The sequence below is a fragment of the Oxyura jamaicensis genome, chromosome 3 (genome assembly GCF_011077185.1).
Source record: "Oxyura jamaicensis isolate SHBP4307 breed ruddy duck chromosome 3, BPBGC_Ojam_1.0, whole genome shotgun sequence".
NCBI lineage: Eukaryota > Metazoa > Chordata > Aves > Anseriformes > Anatidae > Oxyura > Oxyura jamaicensis.
In genome coordinates this window covers 24450221-24470214 of record NC_048895.1, presented here as the reverse complement: position 1 = coordinate 24470214, position 19994 = coordinate 24450221, and the positions used below count along the sequence as shown (strand labels likewise).

Sequence of the window (19994 nt, the reverse complement as noted above, 5' to 3'; positions counted from 1 at the left end):
CCTCCAGACGTATAGCTGTATTCCTTCTTTAAGTGCCATAAAAATCTGCAATAAGCCTTTTACTTGATGCACCCAAGGAAAAGACATTCTTACCCATATCATGAAACGCCTTCAGTGCCTCACTGGTGTCCAAGACTCGTAAAATGAACCAGAGCAGTGGTTCAGACAACTGACACGTGGCAAGAGAACCCTGCAAGAAAAAGTTAAGAAATACAGAGTTTCATACAGAATTCATATGACATATGAAATACGCTTGGCTACTCTTAGTCTCCCCTTTTAGTAGGCAAAAATCCCAGAGAGGAAATCCACCACAGTTGAACTTTCTACCACAAACTAGCAATATCACACTCCAGAAGGTTCACACCTACATAAAAGTCTTTGTGACACAGAAAAAAATAATCTATCAGGTAAAGAGTTAAAGGGAAATAAGAATATTAGGCATTTAGAATACCCACTAATATGAACACAATAAATGCATTTCCCACTTGAACGCAATGAAACGGTCATCTTCAAAAACTGTTAGGCAAGAATGTGTACAGATGTCAAAATGTCCTTAAATGATGGATGTCAATGTCAAAATGTCCTAAAATAAACTCTTTCTCCCCCTCCACCACGAGCAATGGATGGAGCATTCTTACCTTCTGCACCATAGTGACTTGAGGTTGGAAAAAGTCAAAATTTCTTTTACACAGCACCAGCTAACGTATAATTATCTTGATGCGCTGCAAAATAAAGGGAACCTACCTGTCTTCCCATGTACCCACAAGCCATGTAAGTAAGAATTGGCTGAAGCATCACTTGCACCGTTGTTGCTTTTTTACTAAGTGTTGTCAGGATAGTGAACAACCCATCTCCAACTGATATCGCATCTAAGCCACCATGAAAGTTTTCATGTTTAGTAAGATGTAAGCCACTGGCACCTTTGTGAAAACAGAAACAGTTCAAGGTTCAGAAGCTGAGACCCAACAAACTATTATAGCACAGAAGAGAACTCTAAGACATTTAAATTTCATTTTGGTTAAATATTCACAGGAATTTTACAAACTATAAATAGGCCAGTTTTCATGATCATATAAATTACTATTAGTGTTCCTAGACCACTTAACGTACGCATTTCTATTGGAAATACCTCTCCTTCATCTTTCCATCTCAGTGTTACAGTTCAGGATTTATTCAGCAGTATTGACTACACATTGCTGAAAAGGAGGAAAGAAAGAAGTAGAATAGTCTTCCCAAAGAGAGATTACCTCTGTAAATATAACTGTCTCACAAAGCATATGACATCAATCTGGAAGAGCTTTTAAAAGTGGTTTTAGACTGGAGTTGGGGGAATGGATCTCATTTCCCTGCCATTTACAGGAACTGGAATTATACTAACAGATAATAACATTGAGAATGCGTTTAAGTGATCTTTGCAACGTGCCTTAGAGAAACATTTTGGCAAGAGAATTGACAGCTATAGTACTTTAATCACTTGTCAGTTGTCAAGAAAGAAAATACTGGTATGCACTGGAAGCATGGATACAGAGAGAAAAGAAGTCTGGTAAGACTCAGACTCTGCAGGGTCTAGAGAATTTAAAATAAATGACAGAGCTGAAGCCAACTAAGGTGCTGTGAAGATTTTGAAGCAAGGAGAGGGTAGGATACGATTTGAATACTGTAACTTGTGTGATTTTCATGGTCTGTCAATGACAAAACATGAAACCCTAATGAAATGAATAGACAAATCAGTCACAAAAGGTAAACAAACAAATGTTTTAACCTTATGCGACAAGTGAATTACTCAAGGCTATTCTGGTTCCTGACCAACTGGCTTGCCAGGTGCAATAAATCAACATTCTTAGCAGCATTTTGACACCTGAGGCACCACCTACCAGTACACAGGTCTTCCAGTTCATCTTTCCTGGGTAGCTAGCATCCTGCACTAGCCATTACATGTTTAAATATAAATGCTGATAACTGATTTTTGGATCATCTATAACATTGGCAGCTGACTTGGAAAAATGTTTTCTTCAAGGAAATTGTCTGGAGAGACCTTAGTGCAGTTTTTCATGAAGGAACTAAAATCACAAGGAGTTTTGTTATATCTTCCCAAAATACACACACACATTAGTTGCAATAACCTATATCAAAAGACCTCAGGGGAAATCCATTGAAAGGATCAGCTGGCCCAGTACCCAGAATTCTATGAAAAACATATTGAAACACACTATCTTTCCAAATTTTAAAAATACAAAACATTTGCTGGACAGAAATTTAGAAAGTGGTGGTTTAGAAAGACATCTAAGTTGAGAATATTTGAATTTCCCCCCTGCAAAAACTCATACTCAGAACAACCAACAATTCCCAGAACAAACTCCTTTCAGTATCCATAGCATACTTGTGACATGACACCAACTATCCAGAGTAAAGGATAAGATATTCTGGAATTAATTTCGGTAAGCTTCCAACAATGTGATTCAGGCTTATAAAATGCAGCCTGCTGTTTAATTTGACTACTGGAGATTAATACTTTTTTCTCTGTTGATCTCATGTCAGACCACTGGTCTGACATTCACATATTTTCATCCAAAGACTATATTGCTTTCAGATGATAGCTTTGGTTAAATAGTTTCATACTCGCTTAAAAGAGACTAGCTTAGAAAAGGACAGAAATACCTTCTTTGAAATAAGAGAAATGATACAGAGTACAAAATTTTACAACTATTGTCTCTGAAATGGAGTGCAAGATCTTTGCTTATCCATCTCCAAAATATTTTTCCACTTTTGCACATGCAGTACCATTCTTTCGGTATCTTATCCAGTGGTTTGATTTGTGCAAATAAACCCCCCCCCAAATTGTTTTTGTTTAACAAAATACCTACCAATAATCATTGCCATAGCACTGCTGTTACACTGGCCGAGGGCAGACAAAATCTGGCTCATAATTTGTTGGTTGGCTAACACCAAGTCTGCCACATACGCAGTTGATCCCTGAACATTAGGATTGCTTCCATTGCCATCTTTGCCTCCTGAAACCTTTTCTTCATCAGACACGCTGTCTGTAGTACTGCTTGCTACTGGCACACGGGCACTATATTCTCGGTTACTGGAAAGTGGCAGTTGAACTAAAATGTTCACCAGCTTTAACAAATCAAACATAAGTTGGTCCCTCGTCATCTCTCCACAAACTGCTTTGGCATCACCTGGACGGATAATATTGGCAAAAAGTCCTCCAAAACATGCTCGAGCACCCACAGAGCTGTCTGAGCCACTGCGAGACATCACTTTGTCCGAACATGTGATGTAATGATGCACAAGGAATGTTATAGACTCAATTACTGCAGAAATAGTGCTGACTGACACGACTTCAAAATTCTGTTCCAAGGTAAATTCCAGGAGTTTCACTTGTGCATCCAAGGGTCCCTGGCCTGTCTGGAAAGCACCCCTGAGAGAAAAAAATAGATATTTCATTATTCAGTATCAACAAGTTAAACAAAAATATAAGATATTTTTGTTTGGTTAAGAATTGGAAAGCACATTAGACAGACAACAAATCAAAATGAAGCCATTTTCGGAACTGCATGCTGAAGTCTCAACTGATCTTTCACACAGGCCAAGCATTCTTTTTTATATATCAGTTTTTATCAGTATTTATTTACCATTACATAGTGTGTGGAACCTCTTCATGCTATCACTTGCTTGATACCACTAAAGATGAAAGCTTCCTTTGGCAAAGTCTAGTTTCGTTTTGTTGTTTTTGTTTTGTTTTTAATTGACCAGTTAATTGTGTGGGTACAGATTTGCAATACATCCCTATTCAGTTTGTGTGGGTGAAAAGTTTCATGTACTTGCATGGAAACTTTACAGGAAGAAGTCATCTAATACTAAAATCATTAAGAATTATTTCCTGTCTTTTTTTTCCCCATGGTAGAGAAAAGAATGGTCAAGTTTAGTTATCCAAATAGTAACTACAAGTAAAACCACAAGAAGTCACTCCTGCTGTCACAGGTAGGTGCTTGTTGGTTGATTACTAAATGGATCTCTTTTTATTTTCCCAACTGTTTTTAAATATTTACTTGTAGACTGTAAAATAAGACTTCTGAATCAGTATACTTAAAAAAAGCTGCTAATTCTTTAAATGCGGTTTGGTTACTAACTTCTGAAATACTTCTCTGTATCTTTTGACATTGATCAATCCTACTATAACTTTTAACATTAAATACAAAACATTTTCTATAAACTGCCCTGAAGAAAATATTTGCCATTTAATTAGTTCTAACAGTAAAATGTATTTTCTTTAAAATCAATCTTACACATGGTACATGCAGATACGGTGCAATTCAATAACTGCCTGAGGTCTTACAAATAATCATCTAAACCCTTTTTAGGTGTTTTTACTTCATTTTATGACTTGAGTCCCACCTTTGGTTTGCCTCAAAAAGCCCTAACACATTCCAAAAACTGCCATTTCAGAGGGGTCATCAGCTTATTTCAAGTATATTATGGTACACAGACGTGCATTTTAAGATTCACTGTGAATTAATGATTTTATTGTATTATCATATTTCTTGTATAAGTAATAGATCATTACTATAACCCAGTGAACACCACCCATCCGATTCAAATTACCGAGGTAAAATGTCTTAGAGAATGCTGAAAAACTTTTCTGTACGATTAAGGGATAGATAACACCGAAGTGCCACCTACTGGGAAGCCAGAAACAGAAGAAGCTCTTCCCTAATTATATGAACCATTTGTCTGGGGATATGCAGAACATCAACAAATTCAATGATAATTCCTCACGCACTTCAGACCAAACAATTGCAACATAACTATTGTATTGCCATATACACAACAGTCCTGTGTCCATTGACCAAGCTTTGAAGAAGCAGAGCTGTTAAAGACAAGCCAGAAGCTCTTCTCTCCTTCCTGGCCAGTTGCACTGCTCTATACTAGTGGGGAGATGGGACATCAATACGCTCCAGGAGGAGAGTAGGACAAAGGACGTTTCCCACTGTGAGGAAGAGGAAATGAGAATAGAAAGGCAGTACCAACTTCCCCGGCGTTATACCATCAACAAGAGGCGAGAGAACTTCAATTCAGAGCCAAAGGTACAAAAAAAGTTCTACTCAGTAAATTCAGAAGCTAGTAAGAGAAAACTAGTGGCATGCCATTAGAAGAAGTCAGAGAGAAATGACTTGCCTAGACGAACACCCTGTGTAAATCCAGCTTCAGGTATTTACAAAATCCACACAGAGGGAGCAGCAAGATACTGGGGTTGTTCTCCATTAGCAGAGATTGAGATAATGTTTGAAATGCTCAAAAATGTTTGAAATGCTTCAAAACTGGTGTGTAAATCCTCTCATGTTGGCTGGAGTTTTAAGCAACCCTGTAGTGGAAGGTGTCCCGGCCCATGGCAGGGGGGTTGGAATTATATGACCTTAAAGGTCCCTTCCAACCTAAACCATTTTATGAATCTATGATTACAAAAGCCATTCATGTTATTTTCACAGTCTGAGAATAATTTGCTTAGCTTTTCATTAATTCAGGCCTCTCACGATACTACTTCTTTTTAATGGGTAAACTCATCAACAGCACTTTTATTCTAGGGATTACTGTAACAGGGAAAAAATGCCTACATCTTAGCTCTAGATGTTATAAAACTCCAACCAACTGCTTGTTGCTTTCATTCACTGTCTCTCACAAAAGGACCAATGTATGTGGATTCCAGGTGAGCTCTTCCACATTCCAGAAACTGCCTAGATGCACCTGTAATGCTGCGAAGATCTCCATCCATATACGACTTGGCAGTATGACAAGGGGCAATGTACACATTTCAGTTGTGATTCACACTCACACAGATTTTAAAGACAAAGAGTGTATAAAAACAAACAAAAAGTTAAGATTTACCTTTCTGTTGAAAGTATATGTATTAATTTCAATAAAAATTCACTGAACATCTGAGGACAAGTTGAAGAAAGGTGCACTTGTAATCGAGTAAGAAATTCTTGCATAGCTTGCGTAGCTGTTGGCCCAACCTAGTGGAAAAAGCATTTTAATAAGTATATATAAAACTGAAAACGTATTCAAGAACATTTACTCCTAGCAGGAAAAATATTTTCTAAGAACAAAAGAGTATTACGTATTGCTTTATGAAAAATTTTACAGAGTTTTCACAAGAGAAATATTCTGTATAAATTTATATACCATGTGGTTTTCTACTATTACCCATGAGTAAAAAGCAAATAATTCATTTTTTTGCCTAAAACTCATTAAGCACCTTGAGATTTTATCTTTTCAGCAATGCAAACTATGCTTCAAACAGAATATATTGCTGGGCTAATGTGAATAGATTTTCATAAACTATAAGTTTACATATATGTGCTTTAAACTGGTCGCCCTGCACAATGTTTAAGTTCTGGAACAGCCTGGAGAACTCTGGAAATTCTAAATGTTTTCTGTCTCCTAAACTGTTTTGGAGACTCCTGTCAAATACAATTAAGTTAACTTGGGCTTTTTTTTTTTTGCCACCATTCACAAATATCTCAAAAACTGTAAAGAGGAAAAAAACATGAGTTGAAATTAGAGGAGAAACAGTAGAAACCACATTAATTCATTAATTCAGAAAACAGGCAAAAAAAGAGGCATGAGTTTTTTTTTTTTTTTTTTTTTTTTTTTAATCTGGAATTGTTAGATATTTAAACTTAACCTTGTTTTCTTCATCCCTATCTGACATAATTTCAGTAAGCTAACTTATTGTTAGCTTATATATAAGCTAACTCTTACCATTTTTCCACACATACTACTAAAAATCCTAACAGAGAACGTGTTCACATAGCATTCTCTTCCTGTAGCAAGTGTCCATACAGTTGTAAAAAAGAAAGATTACTAATCATAGTGGATTACCGATATGAATTCCCCTATGGTTGTTTGTAAGAACCAACTAAGGCTATAAAAAAACAAAAACAAAAAAAAACTAGCCAAGAATAATACATTATGAATAACATATTTAGGTCATGTATATTCAAAACCTACTATGAAGAGTTATTCTGTTATTTTAATTGGTGATTACCTGTGGACTGTGTTGATTTGTTCCATGAGGATTAGTGCCGGAAAGAAATTTCACTAACACATGAATGAGGTTTGGATCTGACACCAACAGTTGGGCAGTACTTTCCTGAGCTCCAATGGCACTGCTTGGACCAGCTTAAAAATAAAAGCTGGAAAATTAAATCTCTCATCTTAAACATTAGGTGTAAATCCAACATTTATACTGTATATCCATTATACACTTACTGCATTGTGCACAAATATTCACAGTAGAATTGGCTAACAGAAATTGGTTGCTCAGGGCTACTATTTTGAGTAAAGAGTTTTTAATTAGAAAAATAAAGTTACAGTTATAACTACCCCCAAAATATTCCTTTAGTATCTAAGGTTGCTAAGGCAAAATTCCTGAAAGCAGAGTTTCATTTTGTAGGAAAAATATTTACAGATATTTTGACTTTTTTTTTCTTTGCTAGTCTACCACTTTAATAAGGCTTAAGTGTGTTTCTTAGTTTGCCAGACAGAGACCACATTCTACTATCCTGTAAACAATCAAGGTATTGTTGTCTGTGGCACATTCAGAGACTTATCATCGACTTAAACTGCAGGGAGCTTAAAGGATAAGGGTTTTGAGGACCAAAAGTAGAATTAAAGTATACCCTTCAATGATCAAACAAATGAGCTTTATTAAATGTGCAGTCTTATTCAGTAGTGATATATAAAATCAACTCAAAACACAACTTGAAAAAAGCACAGCTAACTACTGAACAAAAAGACTTGCTCTTATAAAGTTATACCTATCTAAATGAAGTTCCAGGTTATTACATGCTGATGCTGTGATCTCTTTCTGACTATCACCATCCCTGGGGGCATTCAAGGGAAGGTTGGATCTGACGCTTAGGGACATGGTTTAGTGGGTGACATTGGTAGGAGGGGGATGGTGGGGCCAGATGAGCTTGAAAGTCTCTTCCAACATTAATGATTCTATGATTCTATATGTGAAAGAAAGACAATCAAGAGAAAACGGTGCTCTGGTACAGAGTTTGTCTGGTCATTCTGTTTATCTGTCCTGATTATTCACAGTAATTTCCTTAAATTAAATGATAAAATACCAACTAGGAGAGAAACATTTCAGTCAAAATGGGATTTAGATCCTGACTACTTCTATCTCAGCTGAAAAGTTTCCAGAGCAATTAAATAAAAATAGCACTGGAAAGAGACTTGCTATGAGAAGAAATCCCTATGGAAAGATGGAAGAAGTGGAAAACAAAGATAACTCATACTAGGTTTTCCCCTTATCAAATGCCTATTTATTCTCAAACTGTAGACAAATATCTTCCTTTAGATGAATGCAGAAAACTAATGCTGAAAGCATTTCTTGTACAGCTATACAAATAATTTCTTATTGGATTTATCAATGTTAGTCTTAGAATAAGTATGTATGGCTCTGACTGATGGAAGGGCAATAGCTGGAATTGATTAAAAGCAATAAAGCACCCCAAAGCATTACAGTTCCATTGTATCGTAGACAATAAGCCTGCTCTAGTTTACATTTGACAGTGCAAAAAATGGAAAAGCTAGGTCTTGTTTGGGTGAGGGACAAACATGTAAATAAATAAATAAACCAACAAAAGCTAAGTGTGTAATTTCACTGGTTCCCTGAAAGAAAAACTGAACTTTTCAGAGAAGACCTCCATTGCAGGATGTGCCTTGGAAACACTAGCCTGGGTAAACTGGTCAAGTTCATTTTCATTGTTTCAATGTAACCGCATCATTGAAACAGCCTAAGACATTAGTTTAAAGCAAGATTTCATTTCAGTATTTCCAAAACTACCACGTATCCAGATTTATTTTAAAATAAGTGTGCAAAAACTCCCCAAACTGTTAAATGGTAACTTCAGAGAATCACCTATGAAGTCCATAATGAGTGTGACAAGCAACACTTGTACTGTTTTTTTTTTTTTTTTTTTTCCTGTTTATAAATACCGTAACTTCTCCAAAATTGACAGTCCACTTCATATCTCAAGTCATTACAGAGCTATAGAGGACACAAGAGAAGCTTTACTCAAAAGAATGCTGATGTCACATTTCATCAGTCTCAGGAACAATGTGTCTTTAAAGTATTCTCTGTAAATTGTTTGCTTATACTAAAATAAATAAATACAAGAACACCAAAACCCTGTCTCTTCTGGAAAACACACTTTTGAGAATTGTAAGTTACTGAAAACTCCTGCAAGGCGCTGTCTTTAATGGCTTAAGAGACGTATTATTGTTAGGCCCAGTTTCCAGTTAAAGCACACGGAAACGAAAATCATTGTTAGGAGACTGCTCTGATGGATCCCACTCAGATCACTTATTTTCTGAAATATCATAACTCAGTGCCATCGAGATAGAATATTATTTTGAATTATTAGGTCCTGAAGAATCCTGGCACAGAAGTTACCTGATGTGTGCTTAAACTTCCTTAGCTTATGGTTCTATAGATGAGTATGGGAAAAGGGGGTGGCTGGGGCCCTGAAGTGGCCCAAATCTTATAAACACCCAAATCCACAACCACATTCACACCTGTGTTCAATCATAGCAGTCACTTCTTAGCAGACTTTTATTCACATCATCTCTTACTGATCTCAGTTGACTAAGAAACTCCCACAAACGTGCAGCTGTCTAACTCTCTCTCAGTGTCAGAACACAGACACTTTGTCTCGAATCACACAGAATTACACAGAATCACACAGAATTGTAGGGGTTGGAAGGGATCTCAAGAGATCATCGGGTCCAACCCCCCTGCCAAAGCAGGTTCCTCAGAGCAAGCTGCCCAGGTGGGCTGTCCAGACGGGCCTTGAATATCTCCAGAGAAGGAGACTTCACAACCACCCTGGTCAGCCAGTTCCAGTGCTCCGTCACCCTCACTGTGAAGTAAGTTCTTTTGCATGTTGGTGTGGAACTTCCTGTGCTCCATTTTGTGGCCATTGCCCCTTGTCCTGTCCCCACAAACCACTGAGAAGAGGTTGGCCAAATCCCTCTGTCTCCCACATTTAAGATACCACTTAGAAGAGGTTCACATATAGCCAGTGGTGTATACAGCATAATTTTTGGAAATTGCTAGCCTACAGTTACAATAAGAGTGCTGAAAATACACGTGCATGTTAGGCACTGTTATCCTAGAAATCAGACCATGTCCTGTTCTCAAACACCAACAGTTTGTGAATATCAAGTCTTTTCCATTAATCTATCCTCAACACCACCATTTCACCTAGTAGCAAAAATTTCAGATTTTCATGAGATTGATCTCTAAATGGCCTAATAGGAAGGTTTTCAGAGATTTCAGTCTCCAAGTTCTTAATTCTTTGTATCTTCTTTAGCCTTGAGGACAAGGCCACACATTCCTCATGACAGCTGTTGTATGATAGTAAGCCATTAAGAAGCTTAAATTCTTCATTCAAAAATAACATCCTTTAATTTCTACCTGCTTGTGGCAATATCTCATCCACAATGGGAGATTATTTCTACTGTGTTATGGAGCAATATGGAGAACACAAGATAATCTAGTGTGTATAGGGAAGTGAAATGAAATAGATGGATTTCTTTCTGAATAGATTTAGCTTTTAGGGGCTTATCTTCAGGTAGCTTAACATAAGCAGTGACTCGAGTCTGCATATTTATGAAAAAAAATCTTACCGCAACAGAAAAACAAACACTTCTCACACCACCTTAATCCTCACCCTCTGCTACCATAATACAAAGCTACTTCCCAAGGATCTTTAGCTAGGCCTAAAATTCCTTTTTAGAAGACACTGTTAACTTATTTATAACAGCCTTTTCTTTTACCATTAGGATTTAATTTTTCATGATATAAGCAGTCCACAGAGCCAACTCTTGATAAACTCTTTGAGGAAGAACCAGAAAAACCACTTCTATGACAAAGGGAAAGTTCTGGTCATCTTTCAGATGGAAATCAATGCTCATTTGCACATTGTAAAAACAAATAACAAAAAATCCCATGACTTACCATTCAGCTGCATATTTGTCATGAGAGTTAGGCTGTGAAGCACAAGGCACCATGTCCGGAGTAAGGTGTTAGGATACCATGCCAGAACTGACAGGAAGCTAGTTACTGAAACTGTCAAGACAAACATGTTTTTCTAGGCATTAATTCTCAGGGTATTAAAACAAATTTATCACTTTTACTGCGAATTGCTATATTTGATATATTTTATTTGTTGTTGTTTGTTGTATTTACTTGGTTTTCACAACTATTTTTCCAAGCAATTAGGAGAAGAAGCATTCACCAACACTTCACAGTAACTGGCCCATAGAACTGCAGTGCCAAACTCTGCCATCTCAGAAAAAAACCATGTAAAGAAATACCTTATTTAAAGGTCTCCACAGAACTCAACAGGTCCGTTATAATAGGCCTTAATGTTTTAGACCCTCACAATACAACACAAATTTTTTTTTCTTTAACTATATAAATTACTTTATAGAAAAAAAAAAATAATTAGACATCTTTATGACAGGTCAGTAGACTGATTTCAAAAAGTAATGCCTACCCCGACTCCTCTGATAATAATAATAATAAAAAAAAACAGTTCACAGGATGGTGTACTAGGAGAAGAAATTTGTCAGAGAAGTGCATGCAGGTGCACAGTTCACCTTAGACTAAGACGTGTTTTAAAGAATTTTCTTGAGAGTACTGATGAACTAAGAAGCACAACTTTTACAATTTAATTTATGAAGAGATTACTCAAATTCAAGGAACCATTTCTCAATTGCTTATTAGCAAAAAATTTTTATGTCAAGTAGATAACAAGACCAGGAGGTCTTTAATAAGAACACAGAAATCATTCAATCACTGATCTTGAAAAGAATACCAATAAGCAAAAATCTCACACCTCCTGAAAATGAATTTCCCCTAATTCATGTATTTTACCTTGATTCAAGGAAATTACAGGTATTCGATTAGCATTATAAAGGAAAATATCAGCGCCACTATCTTTGCTTCCCGAGGAGCTGGAATTCAGGCTTAATGTGAGCCATAACTGTAAAAGAGATTCAAGCTGCAAAAAGGAAAAAAAAAAAATCAGACCAAAGTTTTTCCAGAACTGCAGAGCAAAAAATATTCATTTTAAAAGGCTTATCTACATGTTCAACTGTTCATGTTCCACTGATAACACAAATACACAATCCTTTACTAGATCTTAAGATTCTGATAAATAAAATATTGAAGTAAAATTCATCATAACTAGCAAATTATTTTGCTGTGTTTTTGTTATGGACTTTCAAAATACAGTTAAGTTTCCCTTTTAAAAAAAGTTGTACACACTGCTCAAAAATCTTTGTATCATCACTGAAAGACTGCTTGTATGCAAGCTTTTGGAATGTCTCAATTTAGGCAAGTGACATTTAACAGTCAATTGAAACTATTCAAAACGTGTTCCCAGAAGCCAATTTAACTATGGGGAAACCTTTACTATCACAAAGACACAAATGCTTACTCCGAGTAACTCCCTTCAGGAAACTAACTACTTGGATATTCTGGGGAAACATCAAGGTCCTTTACCTCACAAACTGCATTTTGGATAGGGTATGTAAAGAACGACTGAGGGATGCGGTCAGCCATCCATTTAAAATATAAACAGGTAGGCAGGTACCTGAGCACTTACATACAACATGCTGCATTCCCTTGTATAAATCAAGAAAAGCATTAAATCGATGACTTCTCAAAAAGCACACATCTCATTTTAACATTTAGGACCACAGGATGATTCAGGTCAGAAGGGACCTCTAGAGGTTATGCAGTACAATATTCTGCTCAGAGAAGGGCCAACTAAAGACAGACTGGTTTGCATGAGAGCTTATCTTGAGAGCTTCCATAAATGGCAAATGCATACTTAGTGACATTCGTCACTAACAATAAGGTAATTGCTGTCCTTTAGCGAACCTACTAACTTGATTTTAAATTTGAAAAATATACTCCTACTTTTCTACTCTAACAAGAAATTCCCTAATTGTTAAAAGCCTTCAGCAGCTTATCTATGACATTATTAGTCCTGCTGTCCATGACTTATTCATAAGCAATAAAGCACATAACCTAACAGGTTACTTGCATTCTAAGTACTAAGAAATATAGGAAAACAAGTTCCAAAGTCAGAGAGAAACATTATCAAAACATTTCAAAGTTTATAGTTCTATACCTGAACATGGTGGACTTGTAGCATGGAAAAGAGCTTGTTGAAGCATGCACTCAGCATAGGTATAGATGACAACTGTACAATCAGCTGGGCATTTTGGTTAGCAGTATGCAATCCCCTTAGCAATGAATCATCTGTTCCACTAGGAGACTGAGTTACTAAAACAAGCAAACAAAGAAACAAAAAATAAAATAAGAAAGTACCCCCCCCCGATTATTTTGGGCATGTTGATAAAAGCAATTTCATATTTATTTCCTCATATTTTATGCTTAAGGGAAATATACTTATTTTATAATTTATAAGAACATCTTCCACATAGTGTTCATTTGAGTTGGAACGTTGACCACCCTATCATGAAAGCCATACTTCAATATCAGACATCTTCACAAAAACTGTTTGAAAACTAAGCCCACAGAAACATATTTTCAGTTTTTGCTAAATAGGTGTTTTATAAGTCTCTAAATGAGCATCATGGGTGTTTTAACAACGTAAGATTACCGAATAGTCCAGTTCAAAATACTTGAAAAGTACTGAAAATATTTTCACCTTCATCACTGAACAGATGAAACTCAAGTACAAAGCAGCTTACATTTCACAAAGAATGAAGCTTCACAAAAATAGGAAACACTGCTTAATTGCACCTGGATCAGAAAATGAAAGCAATTTTTCTACTGTACTATTAGAAGAAAACTCAAGTGAAATACATTTTTTTCTAAGCTGCTAAGTGACTGCAGAAAATAAGTAGTACAATTTTCAAAGGGTCATCATATTAAGAGAATCATTTGATAATATGTAGTTACATGTAGGAGATGTGTTTGTTAATGCTTGCAGTATGGAATCCGCCTCCAGAGTGGACATCATTTTCAGCATCAACTCAGCCTGCTGTTCAAGTCCAACTTCTAGACGTGCATCTAAAGCTACACAAGGCAATAAACAGAGTAGAACTGAATTATATCAAAGACTACATAGCTAGTGAGTTTAATATCCTGTGCAAGCAATATAGATGTCCATGCTAAACTGAAAAAAAAAATCTCAGTATCACCGATGGGAAGATTCACTTTTACCTACGATGCAAGCAGAACATAGAAACTTACACTATGAACTGAACATAAGATTCTTATGGACATAAAGTGTATAATTAATAAAATCACAATTTTCTCATGAAACACACGTATTTCTTCTCACAGTCATCTTAATATCACACAAAACTAAATCTACGTGTTTAACCTTGTATTTTTCTGGAGAAGTAATGGTTCTCGAACAAGAACCAAAAAAAGAATGGCATGGATTTATTCCATCAGGGAGGGCCAACTATACAAAATACCATCCAACTAGAAAAGAGCTTCCAAAATTTGCAAGCATTTTATTCTAATAAAAGAGTAATTTTCAACTGACTATAAGGGTGTGTTCAAAGTTTTTAGAAAATAAGACTCTCTGCTATGTTTTAAATGAAAACCTCACATAATACTTTCTCAGTTATCACAGAAAACCTGTGGCATATAAAAAATTTAATTATTTTCACTTAATGCACATAGAGATTCTAACATTAACTTGATAGGCTGAAGTGTGGCATGCATTATTACAGAACAGGCACCTCAAATAGTTCATTGCTCACCCTGAGAGACTGATACGCTCACTGTTTGTGATCCATTTTTCTCTGTAGTTACTGGTGGTTTTGCAACCGGAATTCCAACGCCTCCAATGTAAGGATTGTAATTGTAGGTACCATAATCAGCACCCCAGTAATCATACCATGTACTGCTTATGGGCTTAAAAAACAAACAAAACAAGAAAACATAAGCAAAATTTTTAGACTGCCCAAGTACAGAAATTATTATTTTTTAATTAATACAAACATAGTTGCAAAAAAATAAAACCAGAATATTGGACTCAGTAACTTTAGAAATTTTTGTTTCAATTTCTTGCTGCAGTACAAACTACTGCATCCTTAGTGACTGTCAAAATACAGCAATTTATTTAGCTGTCTCAGAGACAGAAGAAAACACTTTGAAAATGTTATCATCAGGTTTTACTCACACATTTGTACTATCCTGTGAGTTTGGAAGTGGAGTATCATACAGATATTCTGAGAAGTTATTTATCAAGACAGAACACTACATTACTAGTATAACAGTACTATTAAGTACCTTGAGGCCTCAGTGAGGCTCAGTCATTATTTGTACTGGGTTCTGCAAAATAAAGAGTCGAACCATCTCTACTGAAGTGTCATAATTAAAGACACTAAGAAAGCACAGGGATCACAAGAAAAAATAGTAATGTGTTTGAAGGCATGTTGTGTGTGTGTGTATATATATATCTTTTTGATGTGAAGATCCTGAATCAATTACCAGTTCACAGAAACAAATTTTAGGAAATATTAAGAATGAAGAAGAGCTTTTATGGTTGTTATAGAGAGCAATTGGGCAAAAAGATAATGAAGATACCTGTGGATGAAGTGAACTGGGGGATAATGCCAAATTCAATTATAGCACAGTAAAGGAGGGAGACACAATTAATAAAAAAATTAAGCAGTGAGTGGAATAATTTGTCTGGGTGAGATTTGAAGAAAAAAATATTTATGTGATAGCTAATCAGTGCAAGGACAAGACAGGATATAGAAAAAAGTAAGAAAATGTAGTACTGTTTGATTAAGTGGAAGAAAAATAATTTAGAAAAACCTCCAGCCTCATTTGAATTAAAGTCAATACTGAGGGGGTAGGAAAACTCCAGATGAGAATTTCATCCTAATGGACACAGAGAAAAGGCTCAACGTATTATTATGAAATTATGATTAAACTCAAAACATCCTATTTATAGGGATATCTTAATGGAACCTATTTTGTGGTAAACAGAGATATGAATACATCTAAGATGTGAACACAATCTTTAGATTCTTTCCTATCATTCTAATATTCAACCTTTATAAAAAGGTGGAAACTGGTCTGAGAGATCAAATACCATCACTGAAGAAGAGAAAGACTTTCTCAAAAGAGAAAGTTTTTTTTTTTTACCATTTCACATATAAGGGCTATCCTAAAAACTCAAGTCCATCATACCTTGAAAACCTTGGCTGCAAGAGGATCTTTTTCCAAATCAATATCCAGAGGATCAATATCGACTTCCATCAAGTCTTGCAGTAATTCAAGGTCAATGTCTTTATCTTTTTCCAAAGATGATAGAGGTGGAGCACCTGCAAATGATTAAAACTATTTTAATACTACCAAGTACCAATTATGAAACAGGAATATATCATATACTTTATGGGTAATGCTAAGGCTTTTAATATTCATAGTTCTTAGTGGAAAAATTTAATGCATACATCAAATCCACCTTTTAAAAATTAATCAGAATAACAACCACTTTTTAACGATCAGAGATATTAGTTGAAGAACTGCTCATATTTTGCCTTTGTTTTCAGTGATTAATTATTGCATTAAAAGTTATTTACTAACATTTTGACAGATAAGTAACAACTAAGCTCCTTTTTTTTTTTTTTTTTTTTAACTTTTCAGTATGCATATATACATCAAGCTTATGGACTAATTTACCCGTGATGTCATGTGTCAAAGGTTCATCTATTGTTTCCACTAATTGAACTGTGGATTGCTGAAGAGAGTCATCAGAATCCCCAGCTGAAGCTCCAGCATCTTCTCCCAAAGCACCTTCTTCCATCGCTTCAGCTGCTATAGGTGCCAACAGCTCTCCTATACATGACATTAACCAGACAACTCCATTTCAAACTACATTCCCATTACAAAATAACATCCCTGCATCTAGGCCAACTATCTGTTTTTCTTCATCTAACTAAATTCTCCAAGAGCTACTTCTTGAAAAGGGAGAAGTTTTGGATAATTTTCAAATAATCAGGGTCACACACACAAACACACACACACACACACTTTCCTTTTCAGTGCAGAAGCCATTTATTCAGGATTGGTTGATAATCAGAAGATTTTAAACTCTATTTATTACAATCTCAACTCAATTTGCTTGTGAATCATATTGTTTTTTTCCTCACTATCTTAATAGCTAACAGATTCTAACAAAATAATAATATTTTTTTTAAAAAATGAAGAAAATTAGTTTTCAATGTAATCTACATTCTGAAGAATATGAACTTAAAACAAACCTGCTAGAATATCCTGCAGCATGCATGTCAGAGAATACTGAGCCCATGCTCCTCCCCAAGAGATGTCTCCCCTGTTAAAGTCAGTTCCAACGAGAAGCAACAATAATCTTTCCAACTGAGTTTCATTTACAATCTCACATAAATGAATTGTTGGTCTTGTAGCATTTGCAATTCTAGCAAGAACCTATATAAAAAAAAGGAAAATATAATTAAATTGATTTTTCCCCACATTCCAAGAATTAAGCAATCAAAATCAAGACAAAATTTTCAACTATACCTACAACTACACTCCAACTGATAAAGCACCAGTCTTCCTGCCAAATGATGAACTCAGGGACCACAATTCATCCATGAAATTCACCTCTCCACTTTATTACTTGAGATTTTCACTGTCTTTTCACTGTCTATCAGTGAAAGTGCCTATCATTTCTGGCTCCCCACACTGTGTAGCTCAACGTTTTTCTTTTTTAAGTCTTAAAAATTGTTCTCAGGAGTGTTTCTGTAGCAATGTAAAGCTACAAAAATATCTCTAAATACCTTAAAAATGCCTTTCTCAGCCTTCAAAGATTGAGCAATTTTGGAATGAAAAATGGAACTGGAAAGCTACTTCATTTCTCCAGTGCCAAGAGGTGAGTCAAGCATATTTAGGAAGGTCCATATTAAAGGTCATGGATCATCTATAAATACTCACATCTGCATGAAAACAGTTCTGAAAGCACGCTAAATAGCATAATAAAATCTTTTTTTAGAAAGGAGAATCTTATACACACAGCCTTTAGAGAACCCACAAGAACTAAACAACAACAAAAACTCAGAATTTCTTGGACATAATACATCAAAAAAAAAAGTCTGTGCCCAAAGTAAATCAGGCAGTAGCTGAGCTGCCTTGTCATGGCATCCACAATCACAATTACCGCATTAAGTCCAGGATGCTGTAATAAACCAGGCAAAGTTGCTGGCAGTCTGAAATAACTACAAATTAAGAACATTTTCACTTTAAAAGTAAGTAGCATTTATCTAATTTCAGATACAAGTTCCAAGAATCTTCTTGGTAAAGGTTATGGTCAAAAATATAGTAGTTTCTAAGAATACTGAACAGAGTTATCAGAAATAACTCTGAAAATTGGTGACATTGCTGAGCAGAATTACTGAGTCCTTTCAATGTCATTCCTTCCTTTGGTGCAACACCTTTGCAGTTGTAGTGCATTTGGACAATTCTGAAGCCTGGCACTTGCAATACTAAGGAGTAAAAACAAAGTATGTTTTTACTCCTAGTATGTTAGGCACAGTTCCTGCTCTAGGAAAAGGGAACTTCCAATTACACTTAAAAAAAATAAAGTAGTAATTATACTGCTTCAGGATTGAACTGGATATAGAATGTGATGTTTAAATGACCACAACTTTTTCTTACTTTATACAACCTATTTTTTGTTAGGTCATGAATAAATTGGAGTTCGGCCTCAGTAACTGCATGAGGTAAGAAAGAATTGTCAGCACAGACCTCCCATTTCACAGCAGAGGAGGCCAACATGTTCACCAGGACTCTTGTCTTTAAGAGGCAATATCTGGGTTTGCTAAGAATTTAAAAAAGGAGTTTTCCATTCCACATCAACAGCTTCTATGGACAAATACTGGAAAGCAGACTTGACTTTTGGTTATTCAACCAACATCATTCTCACCTTACATTCAAAAAAGATTAAGAAAAAGCTCGTATCTCTTCATCTTGGAATGGCAATCCAAAGTCAGTTGCCTTTTAGCTCTAAGATTCTAGGCCAAGTCCCAGAACCACCTTTTTTTTTTTTTTTTTTTTTTTTTTTGGGGGGGGGGGGCGGTCTTTAGCTTTTTTAGCTTTTTTCTTCAGCTTTTTTGTTACCCTGTGATAACCATACTCCATCTCCTAAAAGACAGCAGGAGGTAAGTTATAGAGGCAATTCTTAAAACCAGCCAGGAATTCTTTATTGAGGCTGAAGAGGATTTAAAAAAAAAAAAAAAAAAAAAAAAAAGCAAACCCCAAAAGTGTATACAGAAAAAGCTCACAATTTCAAAATTTTTGCTTTCATTTCTCTTGAAAGACGTGTTTGCAGGAGTCAAATCAGCCCTCTGAATACCAAAATCTGAATAATTGACTCATGTTAGTGGAAACATACACAATAGAGATGAGACTGTAGAAAGAGCAATACGAGCAAACACTGCTCAAGTCCCTTCTCCAGATGGAAGGAGAATTGAAGGAAACTGTAGGACTGCGTGTTTCGAAAAGCAATGCACAAGAAGTCTAGCTCACAGACCGTGTTTCATTTCTCTGAATTTGCAAAAATGAAAAATTTTGCATACAGCTACCTAAAAGCTGAGATCCATAAATAAAGACAGAAAGACCACTGGTCTGGACAGATATTCTGTCATAGTTACTACTGATAATCCAATAAGAGAGAAAAGAATTTTTGCCAAGATCTGACTAATTGCATTTGTTTTACAGAAGGAGAAAGAAAAAAAAAAAAGGTGCTATGTAAGCACTTCCAACTAGCAAGACATAACACAAAACTTCTGTATATTTATGTCAACCACAATCTAGGATTATAAAAACCCAGAAAATCCTTGGAAAGCATCAGGAAACAAGCAGGAAACAGATGTAGTATATAACAAGCTTC

General features: G+C 35.7%; 1 protein-coding gene across 6 annotated transcripts in view; it reads right to left on the bottom strand.

Annotated features, from left to right (window-relative positions):
* BIRC6 (baculoviral IAP repeat containing 6) overlaps window positions 1-19994 on the bottom strand; it is a 175732-nt gene that overhangs the window by 83507 nt on the left and 72231 nt on the right. For all 6 annotated transcript variants that reach the window (XM_035322410.1, XM_035322411.1, XM_035322408.1 and 3 more), the window contains 13 exons: window positions 17350-17533; window positions 16769-16924; window positions 16277-16410; window positions 14836-14989; window positions 14021-14137; window positions 13224-13378; window positions 11960-12086; window positions 11039-11149; window positions 7055-7188; window positions 5893-6020; window positions 2865-3427; window positions 745-920; window positions 94-190 (listed from right to left, as the gene is read on the bottom strand). In XM_035322410.1, the coding sequence (XP_035178301.1) occupies window positions 94-190; window positions 745-920; window positions 2865-3427; window positions 5893-6020; window positions 7055-7188; window positions 11039-11149; window positions 11960-12086; window positions 13224-13378; window positions 14021-14137; window positions 14836-14989; window positions 16277-16410; window positions 16769-16924; window positions 17350-17533 (2236 nt within the window). The remainder of the gene's footprint in view (window positions 1-93; window positions 191-744; window positions 921-2864; window positions 3428-5892; window positions 6021-7054; window positions 7189-11038; window positions 11150-11959; window positions 12087-13223; window positions 13379-14020; window positions 14138-14835; window positions 14990-16276; window positions 16411-16768; window positions 16925-17349; window positions 17534-19994) is intronic.